Source organism: Asterias rubens, chromosome 14 (assembly GCF_902459465.1).
Source record: "Asterias rubens chromosome 14, eAstRub1.3, whole genome shotgun sequence".
NCBI lineage: Eukaryota > Metazoa > Echinodermata > Asteroidea > Forcipulatida > Asteriidae > Asterias > Asterias rubens.
This window is the reverse complement of record NC_047075.1, coordinates 10,288,213-10,312,270: the sequence shown is the minus strand read 5'-3', so window position 1 is coordinate 10,312,270 and position 24,058 is coordinate 10,288,213. Positions and strand designations below refer to the sequence as shown.

Here is a 24,058-nt window from a genome sequence, read left to right as displayed (position 1 = left end):
GATTATGGTAGCATTAAAAAAAAGCACCATATCTTGAAAAAGTTGATGACTCTATCCGAGAAGCTGCACTACTTGTAACTCACATATGCTTTTCGTCAAAAATCCAAGAATTTAGGAAACTCAAGATTCAGTCACTCCAGCTCAGACGTCAGTAGAGGCAGATCAACTCAGAGCAGCAGCTCTGTTTCAGATCGATCCTCTCTTTTTCGTGAGCAAGTGGGGAGTAATAGCTTTTTTGCAGTTGGTCCGAGACCAGATTGTGTCCCTAAAAGGCAAGTTACACTGCAGCAGAGATAACGGAAACGATCACGACGCACGCAACGAAAACGCATTATATTGGTTGAATTGCTCCACGCAGAATACGCCCACGCTTATTCAACCAATCGAGGGCGTGCATTTTTATCGTTCCCGTTATCGGGGCCTGTTTGCCTGTGTCGTAATGGCGTACTGGCAACACAAAACGTTGTATATATAGAAACGATTAAATTGTAATTAATGTGCCTAGTTGCTCGTTGGTAATTCGATAACGAAATTAATTTTGATTTTGTTTTATTCTGTCCAAGGTAATAATTTGTCTCTAATTGCGTGCTGGCAAAGCAAAGGTTACCTATAATATAGAAACGATTAAATTGTAATTAATTTTCGTAGTTGCTTGATCGTTGATAATTCGTTAACGCTATTAATATTCTCAGAGAGTGTGCACTCAGGAGTGTTTTTCATGGCAATACAATGGTGATTCCCCTTGAATAATTTTCGAGAAGCCAATTAAAAGCTACCTGTTGTGGTCAACACATTTGAGGATTTTTTTATTTATTTAATTATTTTCGTTCAAGGGCTTCGATGACGCACGCACGCTATTGTGTGCTGAGCGAGTTCTTTGTTACTGTAATTCGTTTAATAATGAACTCCTTAATTGCATCTAGCTATCGAGTCACTGTATCGGATAATGGGTCAATACGCTAAATATGAACGGAAGACGTACACGTAATTTCTATTTTAAATAATATTCCTTCAACATATTAAACTACAGTTTCTTCCAGGTAAAGGAGCTCAAAATCTAACCCATGGTTGATCCCGTTTGGCATCATGGGGCCCTTATGGGTTATATTGTTGGGAAGTAAGCGGCCCATTATAGTCGGGTCAGTGAACACCGAGGGGCTGTGTCACTGGCATATTCGTGAACAGAGTTAGAGCTGAGATTCCGCCAGTAAGACAATGAACCAATTTGTTTTATTGCAATTCCTAATAATCAAATCTAAGTTGACAACTAGGTTGTTAGGCTGTTTGAAATGTAGGGGTTTGTGAATAAACAGGACCACCTTATGGAACAATGGAAATTAAACCGACACTCATTGGCAATTGTGATTGGTGTTGCTTAATGAAACCACTTTTCTTTGAACTGCAGTTAGGCCCCCCTTGTTTACCTTTTGACTATTGATTAGTCATGACTCTGGCTGCACCCATTCATAAGCTATTGAGACCAGTGATCCTTAACGGTACCTAGGGGCATCATATGCTAAACCATCTGCCGTGGGTTAGAATTCGAGGTCTTCCCTAAAACGTTACAGTCATGCTACGTTCATCTTCGGAGGAACGGGAAGTTGTTTTCTTCAGTGCAGTCATTCACACAAGCTTGCTCCGTGAACAATATTGTCCTTGCTGTGGTTTTGTGTCATACCAATATAACCGGTCAATTGTACTTTCACCGTTGAACAATCTAAGACTAAGCGACAGCTCAGAGTAAACTTACTATTTTTGACAATGTAATTAAGAAACGTTTTACGTCAACTCAGCCCACTCCGGTTAACATTATCGAATTACATTTATGTTACCAACATTACCATCAGTGACGGATTCAAGCCATGAAGCAGAATGTTATGTTCTTAAACACGTTGTGTTTCATGTAAATTGAAAACTTAAAGGAGCTGTACACTATTGGTAATTTCTAGAAATATGTATTAGCAAAAAACCTTACTTGGTGACGAATAATGGAGTTGTTGATAGTATAACACATTTTGTCAAAAGTTTCAGTGTTGCGTGCACGCCAAGTGACGCACGTTGTTGTGTCCTGCACGAGTTTTCTGTTGCAGTATTCGTTTAATAAGGTAATACTTATTTTTAAGCCATCGAGTCACTGTATCGAATAATGGGTCAATACGCTCATTATTAACGGAACACTTGGTACACTCAATTTTAATGACAAATAATATTGCCGTCTCCTTTTTTTTCCCCATAGCCTTTTAGCCTGAGCCTCATTCACTAATAAATTACTATTTACCCAACCTCACCACCCTTGATGTTGTCCTTTGTGTTTCCATCTTCTTGCTTGTGGTCAAGCCAGTCCCTTCCCATCACCCCCCCCCCCTTTTGTCCCCCTATTCATTTATACCCCCTGCTTTTTTATGTATGCTTTCTAACCCCATTCATGTATTTCCACTTCACTGCTTATGTTTGCTTAGTTACCTGTTCATGTTTGTTTCGTCGTCATTTAGCCTTCGAGAAAGACTCTGCTAGGGTCGAAACGTCAGGCCATTAACTATTTTTTGACAAATAATATATTGATTTTGTTATCAAACTGTTTTGCTTGTGGTGCCTATGCAGGCTTTTATGTATCAGTGAAAAATATTTATATTATGTGTGATTACATTATACAGTTTGCGCATGAATTAGGTTAGTAAAACATTGTAAAAACACAGTTTGTTGGCAAAATGAGAGACATTGTTGTGTGTTTGATGAAGCTCACGCATTGGTGTGCTTGTCCAAGCGGCAACTCTGTAGTGATTGTCAACCAATATTGCCTGTGCGAAGGGGTAATTATCTAGGATCATGTGACAGGTTAATTACTTGCAAATAATATAGTTAATGGTCTGACGTTTCTACCCTTATAGCAGATTATTTCTGAAAGGCTAATTAATTACAACGCATGCTGTCAATTTGCCTTCGAGAAAGACTCTACCAGTGTCAAAACGTCAGTTGTCATTTTAGCCCTGGAGAGACTCTGCTCTGGTCTAAACGTCAGGCCATAAAATATATATTTCTTTTTCTATTGTACCATAGGTGCTTTTGATTGGAAAACTGTTTGTTGTTCCCAGTGAAGTAACGATGTTTTCGATACAAAGTAATACTGTATGAAAAAAGATAAGATAACAACAAATACACAGTATTACACACCTTCTTTCCATATAAAAATATCATTCATAAATACCCCAGACAGTTTCTCTACTCCTATTGGTGGAGAGCGCGTCACGTGGGTGTGCATAAACATTTTGTTAACGACCGGTAATTAATGTGTTATTCATGAGCGTGAAACGCGACCTTGCACCTGTTATTATAAGACAGTTTCTTCATCCCTAATGGTCGAGAGCAACGGCTGAAACAGTTGTGCCACATCACACGATACGCGCGACGCCCACATCATTCCATTATAAGGAGTTGTTTACGCGAGGGCAGCGGAGGGCTCTACCATTTCATAGCTGGAGGGGTGTTGTGTTGAAATAAATCATTTAATAATTAAAATGTTTGCATTCATTTTACTTTTTGACCAAAAAGTGATGATGTTTTTGACCGGAAGGTTATTTATGAATGGGAATCAAAATGTGTTGAATCGGTTTTCAACTACTAATTTAAACCCGCCGAGGCCTGGTACTTGATAATTTATCTCGACTTCGTCTCGGTAAATTATCAAGAACCAGGCCTCGTTGGGATTAAACCACTAGTTGAAAACCTCTTCACCACTCATTGATTCCCTTAATTAAACCCATAAATATCTCAACATATTTTAGTTCAATCCTTGAAACCAAAATTATTGAACACAACAAAGGGAAACGACAAACCAAATAAATACTGTTATTACGTTCATCAAAGACAATTATTTGTATTAATAAACACTCACTGCACATAACATTACAATACTATATGCCAACATTGTTGATGTAAATCTACATACTTTAATGAAACAATAAGATAAACACATCCATACCATTCAAAAACCGAATTGACATAATACTTTTCGTAAACAGCAGTTGACTCCTTAGAAGTGAACATATTTTTAACAAGCATTGTACTCTTCAGAAGGTGCTTAACTCCTTACCACGTGAGTTTGTATTGTTTATTTATTGACCAACACATTACCAAACCAACTGTACACAGACCCTTTAATATACGTTTGCGAAATGCATACGAACACTGTAAATTACAATGAGAAACAAAACATTTGTGGATAATTGTTGTTGTTCAAATCATGATGTATTTTTTGTATTATTGTTTAAGAATAACAATTTGAAAGAAATATATAACTTGACAATCACCAACCCTTAAAAAAAATACAAAACAAAATAATAATAATAATAATTAATAACAATAATAATAATATCGAAACACTGGGATGAGAAGTTGTGGATTCAAACCCACGACCCCTGACCCCATTGTTAAATGCTCTACCAGCCGATTTTATAAGGGGCAAATAATAGTATACTCCTTCAGGTTTATAGGATTTGAGGCATTGCATGATGAGGTATCAATGTATGTTTGGTTTGCGGTAACACCATGTGTGTATCTACTTGCCAGGTAGAGTTGTTCTTAGAGAATTGTCTTGCTTTATTCTACTGCCGCGGAGTAGATAATCGGAGGTTCAGGAGACTTCTCATTTCTGAACAGAACTGTCCTGCCTTTTAACTATTACCAGGGCGGATGGTAAAGAAAATAGACTTTAGCTTATAGGATCGTAATTAACTGTACTGCCGCGGAGTCAGTTATGAATTGGTCTCAACGTTTCGACTAGTTTGCTCTAGTCATCGTCAGGAGACAACAAACCAGACATTCTTCAGGTTTTCTCAAAGAACCACATGGAATAAGAGCCAACTTCAAACCAATACCCATGAAACTCTTGACAAACGCTCTACCAGCAGAGGGACTGTTTAAATCACGGTCTAACGACAATCAAACACCAGCCAAATGTGTGTAAGATTTATAAGTAATCTATTCTAAGTGCATTTTCTTTTTTGCACAAAGAAAATTAACTAATTCCTCCTTAAATGCACTATACATGTTTGGTAATTGTCACAGACCAGTGTTTTCACTTGGTGTAGCCCATCATAAGCATAAAATAACAAACCTGTGGAAATTTGGGCTCAATTGGTCATCGAAGTTGCGAGAAAATTATGAAAGAAAACCACCCTTGTTGGAGGAATTTGTGTGCTCTCGGATAGTAATAAAAGACTTCTACCTAGAAGTAGTTTATTATTTGAGTGATAAATTACCTCGTTCTCAAAAACTACGTTACTTTAGAGGGAGTCGTTTCCCACAATGTTTTATACTATCAACAGCTCTCCAATGCTCGTTACCAAGTAGGTTTTTAAGTTAATATTTGTTTGGAGTATCTACCAAACGTGTACCTTCCCTTTAAATTTAAATATCGATCCAACAATTACATTAATTGTGCTTTTTTCTCCTCCTCTCTTCCTGAGAAGAGGCGAGTGCAATCGTTGCGCATAAATGCACCATTTCAAAACATTTCTAGTCATAAAGTTAGCATTTAATATGTATTTACTCTGATAACTGATATAAAACATATGTCCCTCCTCTATACAATCAAGGCCATAATATGCAGTATCTACAAATTCAAATTCAAAATAATATAACAAATATTGACTTTACAATCTACGTTTTTAGTTTCAGTTTTTGTTTCTCCCCATCTCTAGGAGCATTGTCTTTAGTTTCGTTTTTTCCCAATGAGGGTCTGATGTCAGAGTTACATAACTTGCCGTATTTTCATGCTGCATTTCTTCAGGGAGTAATAATATCCTCCTGATCGACCCCATTGTAGTCCCTGTAGGTCTGGTACCTCTTGCTGTGGATAGTATTTACCATTCAGATGAACCCAAAAGCATTCATTAAACCACCAGGCACCTTCAAATAGCTCGGCACAATTCTTACCAGGCTTTGCATCATTGTCCTGATCCTTCGTGGTGAATGGATGACCATTATGATGTATCAACTGTTCACCGGCTGTACTTTGAGCGTCATATGAACCAACATTGAGAGTGTACTTGTCACCTGTAACAGCAAACTCACCATAAGAAGCCCAGAACTTGTTGGACTGCCAATCTTCCATATCTACTCTAAGTTGCCATTGACCCGATCCAGTAAGGTCACGCAGGATATCATTCCCCAACCAGAACTCATTATGTAGATCACCAAACCCAGATTGGTACTCAGCCCAGGTACAGTAAAAGTCAACAATCCCGTCTTGTCTCCTCTGGAACACGATCCAGCCTCCTCCATCTGTCTCCATATCACAGTAGACCATTACCCCATCAGGTAGACTTGTTGGGTAGATTGTGTATATGCCATTGTCACGATAACCAGCTTGATGTATCTTTAGACAACTGCTATACATTTTCATATCTGGAACGGCAAATAATGGCGTGTCCAACTCTGCATCGAAGTAGACACTTCCTTGCGATTCGGTAAAGTCTGTAGGGTTATTTGCACTGGTGTTATTGTTTAATTCGCAAACATGGTCATCTATTTGGTAGTTGAACGACACACATCGTGGATCCATAGAGCAGTCTCGCCCACAAATCACTGGAGAAGATACAGTCTTCCGTTGAAACACATGATTCTCTAAGGCTCGATGTGTAGCTTGATACATGGTCGAGATAAATCTCTGTGGATTTTCACTCTGACAATAAAGTACCATGAGCAACAGAGTCAAAGCTAAGACAATAGCTCCCATGCTAAAGGATGTAGTAGTCTTGTGTGATATGATAAATAAACAGAAGACTATGCTGAATATGCGAATAAATTGTCAGTCAGACTTGCTGATCTCAACACAAAATTATCAAATGCAATGCAAAATGTCCGCAGAGCCAGATAGATGCATTTCAAAAAGAAGCTCCTTACCCTTGATCTATTCTTTGACACTGAGACAAATTTAGAGTGCGTGCTTAATAAACGTCTTAAACCACACAAGTCCAGTGGTGTTTCTTATCATGGTAGCGCAACTGTTACCCTTGAATATGTAATTCAATTTTAGATCGTTGCTGGTGTATTTTTAAATACAGCTACCTGTTTCCGTCAAACTATTAGGTCAAATATATCTGTGTGTCTTTTCAATAGATTCAGTGATGCATGCACACCATTGTGTCCACGTTATTAATTTCCGCGCGACTTCTATAGTACTGCACTCGTTCAAAAAGCAAAATCTTAATAGGTTTGGCCGTGACGTACTGTACAATGGTATCCGCTAATTATTTACGGAACACTTGGCAGACTATATTTACGAAGAAATAAATTGTTCTTACGAAAACATCGTTCCAATGACTTTTTGTATTCATAAGTTGCAAATTATTTATGCTTACATTTATATTTATTATACAGACAGCTTACTCATGTATGACAAGCAAACGGCGTTTTGTATTGTAGCTACAATTTCAATGAATTAACATGTTCTCCCTGATCCCAAGGTTAAGTTGCATCAAAATAAAGCTATGACCCAATTTCCTAAAGACAAACCTTGTTTTTGTTTTAAAGGCAGTGGACACAATTGGTTACATTTAGCGAGTAATGGGGCGAGGTTGATAGTTTAAAACATAGTGAGAAACGGTTCCCTCTGAAGTGACGTAGTTTTCGAGAAAAAAAAGTAATTTTCTACGAATTTGATTTCGAGACATCAGAATTAGATTTTGAGGTCTCGAAATCAAGCATCTGAAAGCACAAAACTTCGTGTGACAAAGGTGTTTTTTCTTTAATTATTATCTCGCAACTTCGACGACCGATATAGGTCAAATTTCCACATGCTTGTTATGTTATGCATATGTTCAGATACACCTAGTGGGAAGACTGGTCTTTAACACTAACCAATAGTGCCCAGTGTCTTTAAACTTACACCGGACTACAAATAAACATATTTTTAGCTGTTTTACAAATAGTTGTGTCAGTAAATTTACTGAAATTTTATAAAATCAGTATTAAAATAATTTGCGGTTTTATACTTGTCATTTGTTATTTTATTGTTCAACCTGTCTTATTAATTGGTAACAGTTAGTAATTCCTGTAAAATATGAACATGGTTATATCACTGTTTTGTTTGTGTTTCAATGTGAACACATGTAAAACAGTAACAATAAAAATGCCTGTGAAATATAAAGTTAATCACAATTTACAAGTGTGATGAACTTGAACCATCTCACTCACAAAACATGTGCGCAAACAATCATTTCCCTGTACGCGAGCAACCGTAGGAAGCATTGTACATGTGTGATGAGTCTTGGGCATACATCAATTTTCAACAGAATGCTTTGTCTGCTGGTTGGCCATAACAGCCTTGGCTAATGTATATCCATTGGCATTATGGCTACCATTTCGATACAAATATATTATAAAAAACCATTACCAAAAACGCACACTTAAGTAGTGTTCAGCGTACCGGTAAAGTATAACGATGTAAGGATTGATTGCTGAGGGGCACGTTAAAGGGACACGTTGCCTTAGGTCGTGCGAGTTGGTCTTTTCGAAAGCGTTTGAAACGTTTGAAACCGTTCGATGCATGGATGTGTGGATCATTTTGAACTTTTAAGTTATCTTTTCATGTATCGCATACGAAACGGTTTCAAAAACGATTTTCCAAAGACCAACATGACCGATCCAAAGCAACGGGTACCTTTAAGGTATTGCCACTTCGATGGCGAATTACTTGCATAACCATAGCAATGAACTGCAAACAAAGAGCCCATTTATTAGAAACGTTACTACCAAGGTTTTTTGCTGATGATATCGCAGCATTGTCCGACAGTACCCAGGGTCTCCAGACTGAAATGGACCCCATCAGTGATGCCTCAGCTAAAATGGGTCTCATGATCAGCAGAAAAAAAAAAAAAAAATCATGCTTTCAGATCAGGTGATCACCAGACAACACCTGACATTCTCTTGGGCAAGATAAAGTTGATGTAGTGGATGACTTTACCTACCTGGGAAGCTCCATCAACAGCCAGGGATCAATGGATCATGAAATCAGCTGCAGAATAGGTAAAGCCTCCGCAGCCTTCAACCAGCTTAATAAGATCTGGACAAGCAAGAAGTTTTCTCTTCAAACCAAGCTTCGCTTCTACAATTCCAACGCGCTTTGTACTTTACTCTATATGGCTGCGAATTTTGGCACTTAAAATCAAGTCAATTGTAGAAACTTGATGCCTTCGACTCCCCCCACCCCCCCCCCCCCCCCCCCATCGAGACTCGCCAACCAATTCCTGTGGTGGAACTCGTCGGGAAGGATGAGGAGAGGCCGACCTAAAATGAACTGGCACCAGACCATCCAGCGGGACCTTGGTCAATAAAGGCTGTAGCGACGTCAGGTCACTGACTGCTGACCGATCTGACTGGAGAGCGTTGACTGCCTCATGCGTCGGACGACGCAGGAGCCCCTCAGTCTAAGTAAGTCAAGGTTTTTTGGGCATTCGTATCCTGGTAATGGTTAATGCAGTCCCTACCTAAATATCTTGGCCGAGAAAACTTTTAAAATTCGAACCCACAAAGGATAAATTATCAGTTATGGAAAAGATGTATTTCCATCGTAAACACCATGACACGGAAAAAACGGCTTGGCAAGCACTGAGGAACTTTACTCCTATATGCTGGATCGAAACATCTGGACAACAATAACTGGGCAGGCTCGATCTTCTACATGGCACTCGTCTTGATGGATTGATTGATTGATTTTCTTCAAGCTTATTACCATTGTTTGTCACTAAGTTTTGTAATGACCTACCCCTTTGATCTGGAAACGGTAACGTCAATGAGTGTTGCTTACTGCAATGAACTTGTCTGCTAAAAGCCAAAATTTACAGTTTACAAAAACAGTCATTAACGATATTAATATATTACAAGCAAAGAATGATTTATCAAATGTATAAACACACAGGCAAAAAATGTGTTAGAGAAAAGCATTAAAAAGAGCACACACATTCGTTTTGAATAGAATAAATCAAGAATCATCGTTCAAGATCCCAAGAGCCTCGCCACACTGATAATAGAAATGAAGCGGTAAAAAACACACATTTTCCACCGCTTGGATTTCCATTATGGATCTAGGAGGAAAGCCCATGATAACCATAAAACGTACCATTAGTCGCGTATAGCTTCCCCGTTAAGTGTTACGATGTAAGTATTGATTACAAAGTCAAAGCATTTATCTCAAACACAGATCTGGCCATTATGATGGCGATTTCTTCGCCCAATCATGGTAATGGATTACAGACACAAAGCCCAATTAACAGAAACGTTACTGCCAATATTTGTATAGGCAACAGTATCCTGCTAATGGTTATTGCAGTCCCCACTAAATTATCGTGGCCGAGAAATTGATTCCGCCAGGAATAATTGTGTCGTTTGTCTTTTGCATTCTAGCTCCAGTAGGGGCATCTCCTGACATGCCCCAACTGGAGCAAGGATGCAAAACTGAGGACCTTGCAGAGTACAACGACGTTGCGATGTTGACACGATGAGAAGACGAACTTCAATGGCACCCTGGAACGAGGAACGATATGCTCCTGCATGCTTGATTAAAACATCTGGACAAAAATCACTGGGAAACTCCCGTTCTCGTGTAAGAGGTCCCTAAGCTGGTTGCGCCAACTAGCAAACAAACCGTATAGCAGTGCGCGCTCGCCGCCGAAAATGATGGGCCCGAGAATGGTGCGGCACAGGTTGGGGAATATAGAGCATCACAAAACAACTGTTTATAACGATGTACTTATTACTCTCGTTTGTCACTATGTTCTGTATAGGCCAACCACATTGACAACGTCAATGAGTTTTGCTAACTGCAATCAAATTTGTTTGTGGACAAAGATTTAGTTATTATAAAAGTATTGGTTCGACCACTCTCGAGGCTTTGAAACATTTCTACCGTTATGGTCTCCATTATGCTCGATTTAACTGTGGCTCTAGTAGAAAAGCCAATGATTGCCAGAAAACGTACACTAAACTATTGCAAGCTAACCCGTAAAGTATTACAATGTAAGTATTGATTGTAAAGTCCAAGCAATTATCTCCAACACAAGTCTGACCATTATGATGGCGATTTTTTTGCCCAATCATGGTAACGGATTACAGACAAAGAGCCCAATTAACAGAAACGTTACTGGTAAAAAAAAACGTTTATATGCATCAGTCCTCATAAGGGTTATTGCAGCCCGGACCTAATTATCATGTCTGGGAAAAGTTTAGAAAACATAACCTGCTAAAGATAATTAGGTCGTTTGTCTTTGTTTATCGTTGGGAGACGTTTACGTCAATGGTTGGAGCCAACGGCCTTAAATGTCCCTGCTAGCAAAGATTTAGCTCATTCGATCTGTAAATTGCGTCTAAGTCTCACTCTCTAAATGTTGCGTCAAATTTTCTACTTCCGAATTGTTTATCAACGGACGTTCATCATGGAACTGATGGTACAAACCTGCCAGGGCGCAAAGCAGGAACGGTCCATCGAAGCTTTCTACTTGGCTGAAAACCGAGCCTTATTGAACCATGTGGTTCAGTGGAAGACTGTATCTCCTCCTTTGATGTGTGGGCGAGACTGCTCTATGTACGAACAATGTGGCTCATTCAACTATCACACCAAGAAACGTGTTTGTGTGTTGAATAATGCCAACAGAGCACTCAGCCCAGATGACTTCGTTGAGCTGCAAGGAAGTGTGTACTATGATGACAACGTGAACAGTCCCTCGTTTTCAGCATCCAACAATGAACGTGTCGAAAGTTGTCTTAAGATGTATCAAGCTGGTTACCGTGACAATGACATATACATCATTTTCCCCATAGTGACAGGTCTGAATGATGTAACACGGGTTTACTGTGATATGGAGACAGATGGTGGAGGCTGGATCGTGTTTCAGAGAAGACATAATGGCTCTGTTGACTTTTACCGTACCTGGGCTGAAGTTTTCACTAAAGTTGTATTGGAAGGAGTTAACAATGAAAAAAAATATAGTTTGAGTAAATAAAATCCTGATTTGGGAATGAAGATTTCTCTATTGCAGATTCCTCTTTTGACAAGGCACAGTCAAAAATGATTGCAATGTTAAACAAAATACTTCTTAAAAGCTAAAATCTTCAAGTTTAAAATGTTGAGCTCAAATGTTTGAGCAGCAAAGTCGAACAGTATGTTATAGAGACTTATTGAATACGTAGCTCCACGAGTGCCATATTACTTAAACTGGAGATGCAGAACGTTATTTGACTAAAATGCAGTTTTTTCAATGCTATTGAGGAGTTTATTATGTGCATATAATGCGCTTGTTTAGGTGCACAATAGTAATAATGGTAGTAGAACAACGTGTCAGGTGAACAGTGATACTTTAAAGTAAATTGTTTTTGTTGGACGAATAACTTAAGAATGGTGTTTCAAATATTATGCTTATGTGGAATGGTGGTAAGATAATGCGAAAAACATTTTCACTCAACTTCATATTAAAAACAAATTCATAAAAACACCAGACTGTTTCGCTATTCCTATTAGTGGAGAGCGCGTCACGTGGGGTGTTTAAACGGTTGATAATAACCAGCTGGAGCTGTTTATAACCGGTGATTTTCGGATGCTAGACGCTATTGTAATGATGCACGACGTTTCTCGTTACGGGCGATGCGGGCGCTGTTGGTTAATTGTCCGTGCTGTGTGCGAAAGGAGAACGTAAATTAATAATAATAATAATAATAATAAAGGCATTTATATAGCGCCCCACACAGAACGGAGCGCTTTACATTTACAAAGAAACAAACAATGCAAAGACAAAGATACAACAAACAGTACAAGCACAAACAAAAATGGCCAGATTAAACAAATAAATGGGTTTTGAGCATATTTTTGAACCGTTCCAATGTACTGGCTTCCCGGATGTTTCTTGAAGATATGAAGGTGCTATAGAGTGGATACATTTGAAAACAATGACGAGAAGTTTGAAATTAATCCGGGCTCGAATTGGTAGCCAATGAAGGCAACGTAACAATTGTGCAACAAGATAGATTAGTCTTACAGCCCTATTTTGTAGCCTTTGCAGACGAGTTAAGTCACCTTCATTTGCACCATACAGCAATGCACCAAGACTATACGCGCACGAATGCAAATCCGAAGACTCCCTCGAATGCATATCCGAAAACGTACAGAGATGAAGGACGTCGGAAAACGGATAAGTTTGATCGAGTTTCTTACTTTATTACGCCTTCCAAACAGGCATTTATGAATTGGAATAAAATAGTAGTGACTCGTTCTTAAACTGCCGTTTAAAACCTTGCAGGATCGTGGCCGTGCGATAAATGCCCTCGGCTTGGTTCGGGCCTGTATCACACGGCAACGACCCTACCGTTTAAGAACTTGTCGCTACCCTTTTATTCACTTAGTCGAATTATGTCATGGTTCAATAACCTTTAATAAGAGACAAAGTTTAGTCGAGTAATACGAAGACCTGACGTGAATGTATGGTACAGTTTTTGGGTTTCAACATTCTGATTTTGTCAAGCAGTGCTTAATCACATGTTTGATACAAATAACCTGCTAAGTTATGTGGTAAAGAAATTGTAATCACACGATTGATACTAATAACCAGCTTAGTTTTGTGGCAAATAAACTGCTCTACGAAAAACCATTGCAAGGATCAGCATTTTTTTTTCCTGAAATAATCAAGGTGTGTTTTTACTTTCTGAATCGAAAGACAAACAAATGTGATCTGGTACTTCAAAACACAATGTTGTTTCCATCTGGATGAAAGAAAGCCAGACAATTTTTACAAATTAATAATCAACAGAGTGTTTAACAAAATACGTTTTGAATTGATATTATATCCACTTATTTTACTGTTTATTCGAGTTTATGGGTGCCCAATAGACCGATCCATTAGGCTCCGCCCACGACGCACGTGTGAGCAAGAACACGTGAGCCTCTCCATCGCCTTTCTGTACAACTCTGCCGCGGGCGCCAAGCATTCGCGCACGCATGTCGGACCTTATTTGTCGGACCTTCGTTGCGTTGTGATTGGTCAATATGTGAAAAAAAAAATTGTTGGCTTTTGAATGTATATATTGACATGTAAAAGCATTGTAAACTACTGTGAAATTTTGAGAAGAACATATGAAAATTAGATTGTCCTCTCACGATCTGGCCGTGGTTAAACAAATAACAGAACCCGCTTACTAAGTAGAGACAACAGTTCCAATAAGTGAAAGCGTGAAGATATGATACAGTTTTGACAATCTGAACCGTTTTTGCACTCGTGCAACTTTCCATCACGAAACTAATCACGACTACAACCTTTAATGTTTCCATGATTAGGTAAATCTCAAACCTGTCAGATGCAACAAAGTTATCTTCGTTCGGTGTTGACTTTAACTAAATGTCAGTTACAGTTACAGCCTTACCCGTATGACAAATTACAAGGTATGTACAGTGGCTACATTTAGGATCCTGTTGTCGAACTTTATCAATAATTTAATACAGCGTAGCCTTTCGTAATTTTTATTAGGATACTAAACTATTCATCAAAATGCTTTTAGTCTACATATTTGATGCACGTTGCTGCACAAAATTTACACACGATAAAATCTGGTCTATGGTTTATTGATGTCTCAACTTGGACATCCGTTTCTTTTATGAGCGATTGTTGTATTGAGAGTGACTAGTACATCGCCGCCAGTTATTAAATCATCATTAAAACCTGGGTAGATGGATTGTAGTGCGCTAACTGAGAAGATACTTAATGACGTGACTGGGAAACACCTCGATTGCTCTGTAACAAAGACAGTGACGAAATACACCTATGATTCGGCTTTGCTGGTTTCATAAGTACCAGAGCATGATCCATTGTATAACTGCTGGTGCCTACGTGGACAAAGATATTTGCAATTAATAGGCTATATTTCAACATGTATGCATTGGATATGCGGTCCACACAACCATGTGAACTTGAACGACTGGTTGTGATGCGTACACTCTGCCTTAGACTGGATACTAAGGACGAACATACACACTAGCATGCATTAAAAACAAACGAGACTACAACGGTTTCAACTAGGCAACGGTTGCCTTCAATTTATTGCAGTCGAAACTAAATGACCTTGACCGTGCTAGTGGAAACCTTTATGTGTGTCTTCATTTGACTGCAGTCGTAATGTAAAAGAAGAAGTTTTTTTTTTGTCTACCAAGAACGAAACAGGTAATCAAAATCCTTCACTGATGATTTGGTAGTTTGTCGTTAAGCTGTTATGGTTTGCCGTCCGTCCATATCGTATTGCCGTGGAATAGGAAACGCCAAAAGGTGGAGCAAACAGCCATACAAATCAGAGCGACCAAAACATCAGTTCATTAGCGTCAGATACTTACTGTTGGCGTAAAACAAATAACCCACATAAGGTTAAGACAGTTCTGATTTGTTTTGTTTATCTGCTACAACGTAAGTAAGTTGATTTGAGAGCGTTCATTATGGAAGTTATCTTGGCAGCCGTTTTTCTGATTTCCATGGTGCAAACCTGCCAAATTGCAAAACCACAACAGTCCATTGCAACTTTTTACTCGGCTGAAAACCGAGCCTTACTGAATCATGTAATTCACTGGAAGACTGTATCCTCTCCTGTAACTTGTGGGCGTGACTGCTCTTTAGATCCGCTTTGTAGCTCATTCAACTATCACGTCATAAAACATGTTTGTGTATTGAATAATGCCAGCAGAGCTCACAGCCCAGATGACTTTGTTAAGCTGCAAGGAAGTGTGTACTATGGTAACAATGTAAACAACACTTCATTTTCAAAGTCCATCATTAAAAGCAACAGCAGTTGTCTGATGTTGTATCAAGCTGGTTACCGTGCCAACGGCATATGCACCATCTTCCCCAATAGTCTGATTGATGGGTTAGATGTTTACTGTGATATGGAGACAGATGGAGGAGGCTGGATCGTGTTCCAGAGGCGACAAGATGGAACTGTTGACTTTTATCGTAACTGGACGGAATACCAATCTGGGTTTGGTGATCTGCAGAATGAGTTCTGGTTAGGGAATGATTTCCTGCGTGACCTTACTGGTTCGGATCAATGGCTACACTCTCCATGTTGGTTCATATGATGCTCAGAGTACAGCAGGTGATTCACTGATAGCGTGGCACAATGGGCGCTCATTCACTACCAAGGACCAGGACAACGATGGATGGGTTGATAGACATTGTGCTAATCAGTATTTAGGTGGATGGTGGTACAACAAATGCCATAGTGCTAATCTAAATGGTGCATACTACCAACAGGCAGATGCACCGTTTGGACAGGGAATAGAATGGATTGCATGGAAAGGTCGAAGTTACTCCCTCATGAAAAGCAGCATGAAAGTACGGCAAGTAGTATAAACTCAAAGTCTGTTAAGAGTTAGGAATAAAAAAAAATATTAATAATGAACGTGTTGATCCTTTATGAACCACCGGGGAAATTACAAATCAGAAACTTGTTTTGTGTTCAATTAAGACCCTCCACTTGAAATTAACAGTTTAACACACGAGGAAAAAAATCAACTTCCGGATAAAGGTATGCTCACTGTTATCTATACTATAAGATCCACACTGCTGAGTAACAACTCGTCTAGCTCGGTACGTAGTCAGATAGTTTGACAAGGTCGTTGGTTCGAATTGTATACATACGAAAAAAAAATAATAATAATATTGTAAACGACTGTTTGGCTATACATGTAGACACTTAACAATAACTGTTCCTCTTCAGGAGTAAGTTGGTACATGTTAGTGTGGCCAATATATGTTGTTCTGAACGTTTAGCGACATATGCGTTTAATAAGAAGCCCTTCAACATAAAGTATTGTAAAGACAAGTTGATGTAGAATAGGAGAGTAATTTACTAAAACTATGAAAATGTGTGTAAACACATTTTGCGGAAGTCATTTTGTGGAGTGGACATTCAAAATATTGTTTGCTGATCATACAAATCAAACAACTGCATGAGTGTTTAAACGAATGACATTTTGAAATTATTAATTTTTGATTGTACCCAATAATGTCAATTCATCCGAATCTAAATTAACATGAAAGAAGTGAGAAAAACAAAACCATTTTGAAGAACTTTTAACCTGTAAGTGGGGACCTTTGATAATATTGTGAATGAATAGCGACACGTTCGCCCATTTGGATGACGGTGCTGCATACTTAAAATGGGTTTAAATGGATAAAGAAATACCCAATGCCCAAAACAAGGGTACCATACTCTTATATTAAGAGCTCACTGAGCCATATCCCTTACCATACTCACAGTGAACCATTGTAAACGGATGAATGAATCCGAGTGATTAATCCATGCTAAGGTTGTGTCTAATGTTGGACAACAGAAAGGGAACAACAGCTGTGGACTGGACAACAATGGCCCAAAAGGGAACAGCTTGAATATGGCCCAGTACACTCTGTTGCTCACCTGGTTTTAATACACGAGTTGGGATACCAGGGGACATTTTTGACCACGGACGAAAATATCTCATTACTTATAATTTGCCAAGTTATTAGCATTTTGTTTTATCTCATGTTTACTGTTTACATCTTCGACAGCTGTAACAGAGTTTCAGAAAACCTTTATGTCAATAATGTACAAACGTGTTTTATAAAAACATTCCCTCTCAACATGAAAGTCTGGCTATTGTGTTGCCAAATACAAGGCATTAAAGTCGGTATTATTCTTATCCATGTGCGCTGCCAGTAAATCGGAGTATTCTGCCTATTTTGAGACATGTACACTGAAATTGCACTGAACTGTGGTGGTTTTACATTGTGCAATGTAAGTTTTGATTGTACGATCCACAAAACATTCTCAACGTGAAGGTCTGCCTAGGCATACAGATAGGGTACAAACAATGAACCTAATTGTATAATCGTTATTGCCATTAGAGAGAACATCGTTATTATTCTAGATTCGAAGTTATTGCATTCGCAACTGAATGATCTTGACCGAGAACAGTACAGCCAATCAAAACCCGCCACATATGATATTGGCGTCTGTCTCCAAGCTTGTGTGTGTTGTTTCCCCCAACATGGTTAAAGCTTGCTGTGTTAAAATTTGTTGCAACAAAGCACCTGGTTCATTTGATGCCTCTGTGTCTAAGACTACCTGTCAGTGTGAAGACGTATTGAAACACAATATTCCACAAACATTCATCATGGAAGTTATGATCGCAATCTTGTTTCTGATTTTGATGGTACAAAAAACCTGCAAGGGTGAAAACCAACGGTTCATCGAAATATTCTACTTGGCTGAAAACCGAGCCTTACTGAATCATATGTTTCAGTGGGAGACGGTATCTTCAGTTGTGATCTGTGGGCGAGACTGCTCTCAAGATCCACAGTGCGCATCATTCAACTATCAGACAAACAACATTTGTATATTGAATAATGCAAGCAGAGCCCACAGCCCAGATGACTTTCTTGAGATTCAAGGAAGTGCCTACTATGACGACAACGTGGATACTCTGTCATGTTCACTACCCAGCATTACACGCTATATCAGTTGCCTAGAGTTGTATCAAGCTGGTTACCGCAGCAATGGTCTACACATCATCTACCCTACGAGTCTGACTAATGGGTTAAACGTCTACTGTGATATGGAGACAGATGGAGGAGGTTGGATCGTGTTCCAGAGAAGACAAGACGGAACTGTTGACTTTTACCGTACCTGGGCTGAATACCAATCTGGGTTTGGTGATCTGCAGAATGAGTTCTGGTTGGGGAATAACATCCTGCGTGACCTTACTGGATCAGGACAATGGGAGCTCAGAGTAAATATGGAAGATTGGCAGTCCAACACATCTTGGGCTTCTTATGGTGAGTTTGCTGTTACGGGTGAACAGTACACTCTCGCCGTTGGTTCATATGATGCTCAGAGTACAGCAGGTGATTCAATGACACCCCACAGTGGCTATTCATTTACAACGAAGGATCGGGACAATGATATAAGTGGCTATAATTGTGCCGAGGACCATGAAGGTGCCTGGTGGTTTAATTACTGCGCTTCAGCTCACCTGAACGGTAAATACTATCCACCACAAAAAGCGCCACTTGGTCAAGGAATACAATGGTTCCGGTTCACAGGAATTGACAACTCCCTGAAGAAATGCAACATGAAAATACGGCAAGTTTTGTAACTTTCATCTCATTGACCAGGGAAAGTCAAACAAATGCAGTTGGGACTAAAAATGAATTGTTTACAGGGAGTTTTGTTTTGAAATGTGAACACTTTTATTTATTTTATTATGCAATTGAAGATGAAACATTTTTTGGGAAGTTCTTGTTTTGCTAATGGGTTAGCGAATGATTCCATGTTTAATGGAGGTCCATTCTCACCAAAGAAAAAATATCAGCAGTTAGGGAGGAGCTCGAATCCTAACCTATGGTGGGGCCCATATGGCATTATAGGGTCCTTAAGGTTTATTCTCTTCAAAATTAAGCAGCTTATTATCATCGGGTCAGAGAACACAAAGTAACAAGCATATTTATCCTGCCAGACAGACACATAATTAACTGGTGTCAGTGTTATCCCTACTAATCCGCTCCAAGTTGACTAACACCGCGTTTACACTACATCCTCCAATAACTTCCCTATGTTATAACTGTATACAAAATACATTGACAAATAGATTGTTTGAATGCTAAAAAATATGCATTGTATTTTTATACCCTTAAAAAAAAAATTAGAAACAGAGGATCACAATGAATAACAATTGATTCTGAGTGTCGAGTTTAAAACACACTTAGTATGCATGCGTGTTAAGAGCAGTCGCCTGGTTGGAATTTTAAACCATTTTCGTTCAAACACTTCAAGTGGACGAATTCGTTCAGACGATGGACATTAACAACTCTTGAATTCAAGAGAGGAATTATTTTATATGAATATTTCGACAACTTCAATACTGTTTGATCGCTTGACGGTATACCGTGTGAGTACAATTATGTAAACTATTAGATAACAAGAAAACATTGTCGTTGTGTAAAACCCGGTTCATACTTCCTGCGAATGCGAATGCGATACGAATGTTGACGTTACAAAATTCGCAACGAAATTCGCACTGAGTTGAACCGTGTTCAACTCACTTGCGAGAGGAGGGTTGTGACGTCAAATTCACGTCAAATTCGCTTCGTATTCGCATTAGCATGCGGTATGAGCCGGGCTTAACTGAACAGTTTTACTGAAACTGAGCACACAACAGTATTTCGCATACTGCCCTCCCCCATTCATAACATAACATTGAAGGATACAAATAATATGTGGACACCTAATATTCTGGGTATTTATTTGTAAAAATATCGCTTTATTTAGAAACAAAATATAAACCAGATAATTATTGTCAGAATGTTTTATGTTTTTATTTTGTATATAAATCGTGGTGGTGTTTGGTCAGTTACTGCTGGCTGTTAATGACATAACCAGTTGCAAGGACTCGCGTGTAGTTATGGCAGAAGTTATGAAATTTTTGTTTTTCGGTCAAACATTTTGGAAAACAGGATGATACACAATGCCGACTTAATTTTTTTGAAACTAAATGGTTTGAAATAAATAATTGCAAAGATCAATGGAAAAGTGATATGAAATTGCTAAACTGTAACTTTGCCATTCGTTGTGGAACAAAATCAAACAATACAAAATTAAATAAAAATAACAACGTGTTTCTTGTTTTGATGAAGCCCGATTTCACTTTTTTTTCAAAGATCCCATGTCAGATTTTTTGCCGATTTTACCCAAAAATTTTGATTTAAAATTAAATAGGTATTTTGATGGGGGTTGAGAAAGTTACACGCTTTCATTTGAGCCATTGCTAGATAATGTCTGCCAATTATTAGTAGCAGTGAAATAAAGTGCTCCAAATTAGTTTTTGTCGGGATCCCGACAATATATCACGTGACCATTTTGTTTGTCAAATGTTTGTCATGGTTCCTGACCATTAAAAGTAGAAGTTGAACGACACTCACTACATGCAGCGCAGTAAAAGTTCTTGCAATCTGTATTCGCGTCGTCCGTGGATTATAGCATTCAGGTCTGTAACTTAATAATAATAGTACAGTATTTAGAAATGTTAGGGGTGTTTTAAAACAAATATTGACTGCTTTTACTCGTGCAATGGTCAAAACTATTACTCCCTCGGTGATCCCGTTGCTTCGCCTCGGGAAAATAGAACGCTCCGGGGATCACCTCGGGAGTCATAGTTTTAACCATAGCACTCGAATCAGTCAACATTTGTATACTATGGTTTGGAGTCGAATGCTGTCTTCAAAATGACAACAGTATTTAGCTGTAACTTTATGTTTAAGCCGTTACTTGCCATAAAAGTAGAAGATGTAAAATACTTGTATCAATAAATAAGTTGCAACAATAACCTGCTCCCAAAAACAGGGACAACTAAAGTTTACGCCCAAAGGAACTGCTCGAAAACACTTTAAACAAATTGTATTTTCCCCATAAATATAGTCTGCCCAGTATTCCGTGAATAATTGATACAGTGCCCAACTGGCTAAACTTAATTAAGTATTGCCTTGAACGAATGCAGTATTATAAAACTTGTGAGCAAATGATTACTACGTGCTCTATGGCGTCCATGCACCATTTATTTTGTTGGAGGGACATAATTATATAAAATGGCCTTAATTTTGTTGACCGATTTAAGTAGCCTTCACGAATATGGCCTTCCTTTTTGATGATTTAGTTATCAACTAGCAAGGATTTAAAAATCAATCCAAGTTTCTATGGTAGCCGTTGTGTTGTCAGCTTGAGCGCCACTTGACTGAGTGGAGACAATAACAAAAACAGTCTGTTTTCGAGAAACAAGGGGTGGTTCAACGCAAACTGAGCTCCTTTTTTAATAACGTCTGGCTTTCCAAACGTTTTACACTGCATGAATTTGATGATGTGTGTTCACATTTTACATTTGAAACCAACAATTTTAACGGACAAAAACAACAAGCTCCTTCAGCAACGTCACTATTTTGGTGAATACGTCTGAAACATTTTACTACTACTACCTTCATCATGGGAGCTATTGTCTTAGCTTTGACTCTGTTACTCATGGTACTTTATTGTCAGAGTGAGAATCCACAGAGATTTATCTCAACCATGTATCAAGCTACCAACCGAGTCTTGGAGAATCATGTGTTTCGCATAAAGACTGTATCTTCGCATGTGATCTGTGGGCGAGATTGCGTTATGGACCCACAATGTGCATCTTTCAACTACCAAATAAATAACCGTATTTGTGAGTTCAATAATTTCACAAGAGCAAACTGCCCTGATGAATTTATCGAATCTCGGGGCAATGTCTACTTTGATGAACAAGTGGACACTCCTTCATTCGCCATTCCGAATGTGAAGATAAACAGCAGTTGTCTGAACTTCTACCAAGCAGGTTACCGTGGCAATGGCATATACACAATCTACCCTACAAGCCTGGCTGATGGGGTAAGGGTTTACTGTGATATGGAGACTGATGGTGGAGGCTGGATCGTGTTCCAGAGGAGACAAGATGGTTCTGTTGACTTTTACCGCAACTGGACTGAATACCAATCTGGGTTTGGCGATCTAAGTAATGAGTTCTGGTTAGGGAATGATATCCTGCGTGACCTTACTGGGTCAGGCCAATGGGAGCTCAGGGTAGATATGGGAGATTGGCAGTCCAACACATCATGGGCTTCATATGGTGAGTTTGCTGTTACAGGTGACAAGTACACTCTCCATGTTGGTTCATATGATGTTCAGAGTACAGCAGGTGATTCAATGGCTGGTCATAATGGTTTGTCATTCACAACGAAGGATCAGGACAATGATATTAAAATTAACAACTGTGCTATGCAGTTTAAGGGTGCTTGGTGGTACGGTGCTTGCTTTGTGGCTCATCTGAACGGCAGATACTACCATCGGGGAGTTGTGTCGCATGGACAAGGTATTCAGTGGCACCATTGGACAGGGTTTTACTACTCCCTGAAGAGTTGCAGCATGAACATACGGCAAGTTGTGTAACTATCAACTCATTATACAAACAATTAGCACCTGGTTCAGACAGACGCTCACAGAGTGGCACCGAACCAATTAATAAGCGACCCATATACAGACAAACTTAACAGAGCATTTACTTATGGTTCGCGTTTAGTTGCTCCTAAATGTTTCAGACGTCAAACTTACTTTCCACGTACTTAATTAAGAATTTGGTATGGTAATAAAGATAAGTATCACACATAACAAGTTGCCTTCAAGTATGGATTACATGTATTAACCTTGCCTAGTTTGATGAAGGTCGGGGAACCGGGTTATTATTTTTCGGATTCAAAAACAAAAAATCACTAACAACAATGATAACACACATCATTAAACAAATTCAAGTTAAATACAGTTGATATGGGAAAATAACAGTAAATACAAACATTTGTAAATTATAAGGGTTAAACTTTACTTCAGTCTTTGGTCGACGGGGTGTTTGAGAAACCTAATTGAAGAAGTTTGTTCATTTAAAATTGACTTAATTAGCTAAGCCTTAAAGGCAGTGGACACTATTGGTAATTGTCAAAGACTAGCCTTCACAGTTCAATCAATCAAACGGTCATCGAACTTGCGAGATAATAATGAAAGAAAAAACACCCTTGCCACACGAAGTTCTGTGCGTTTAGATGGTTGATTTTGAGACCTCAAGTTCTAAACTTGAGGTCTCGAAATCAAAATCGTGGGAAAATACTTCTTTCTCGAAAACTATGGCACTTCAGAGGGAGCCGTTTCTCACAATGTTTTTTACCATTAACCTCTCCCCATTACTCGTCACCGAGAAAGGTTTAATGCCAAAAACTATGTTGAGTAATTACCAATAGTGTACACTGCCTTTAATTGTTTTTGTGTTAACCTTAATTGTATTAAAACACTTCTCATTTGACTACAAACATGTACCCATCCAAAGAAAAAAGGACCAGCAGATAGTATTGATAAGTACAACAACAATGTCCTATCCAGGAAGAATACGTATGCAGTTTAAAATTGTTGAGATGATACTTAATTTGCGGACTCAAAGCAT

At 38.7% G+C, this 24,058-nt stretch overlaps 4 protein-coding genes across 4 annotated transcripts; 3 read left to right on the top strand and 1 right to left on the bottom strand.

Moving 5' to 3' along the window:
* Positions 1 to 5,749: 5,749 nt before the first annotated feature.
* LOC117299671 (ryncolin-1-like) lies at positions 5,750 to 6,652 on the bottom strand. The gene has a single exon (XM_033783219.1). It carries the CDS (start codon positions 6,650 to 6,652, stop codon positions 5,750 to 5,752), a length of 903 nt encoding a protein of 300 aa, XP_033639110.1.
* A 4,780-nt stretch (positions 6,653 to 11,432) lies between these two features.
* Positions 11,433 to 16,376, top strand: LOC117299670 (techylectin-5B-like). The gene is made up of 3 exons (XM_033783218.1): positions 11,433 to 11,951; positions 15,794 to 16,088; positions 16,135 to 16,376. Exons 1-3 carry the CDS (start codon positions 11,433 to 11,435, stop codon positions 16,374 to 16,376), a joined length of 1,056 nt encoding a protein of 351 aa, XP_033639109.1.
* Positions 16,377 to 18,052: 1,676 nt separating this feature from the next.
* On the top strand, positions 18,053 to 19,159 carry LOC117299668 (ficolin-3-like). The gene has a single exon (XM_033783217.1). It carries the CDS (start codon positions 18,053 to 18,055, stop codon positions 19,157 to 19,159), a length of 1,107 nt encoding a protein of 368 aa, XP_033639108.1.
* Positions 19,160 to 21,964: 2,805 nt separating this feature from the next.
* On the top strand, positions 21,965 to 23,019 carry LOC117299667 (microfibril-associated glycoprotein 4-like). The gene has a single exon (XM_033783216.1). It carries the CDS (start codon positions 22,036 to 22,038, stop codon positions 23,017 to 23,019), a length of 984 nt encoding a protein of 327 aa, XP_033639107.1. The 5' UTR covers positions 21,965 to 22,035.
* The last annotated feature ends 1,039 nt before the right edge of the window (positions 23,020 to 24,058 follow it).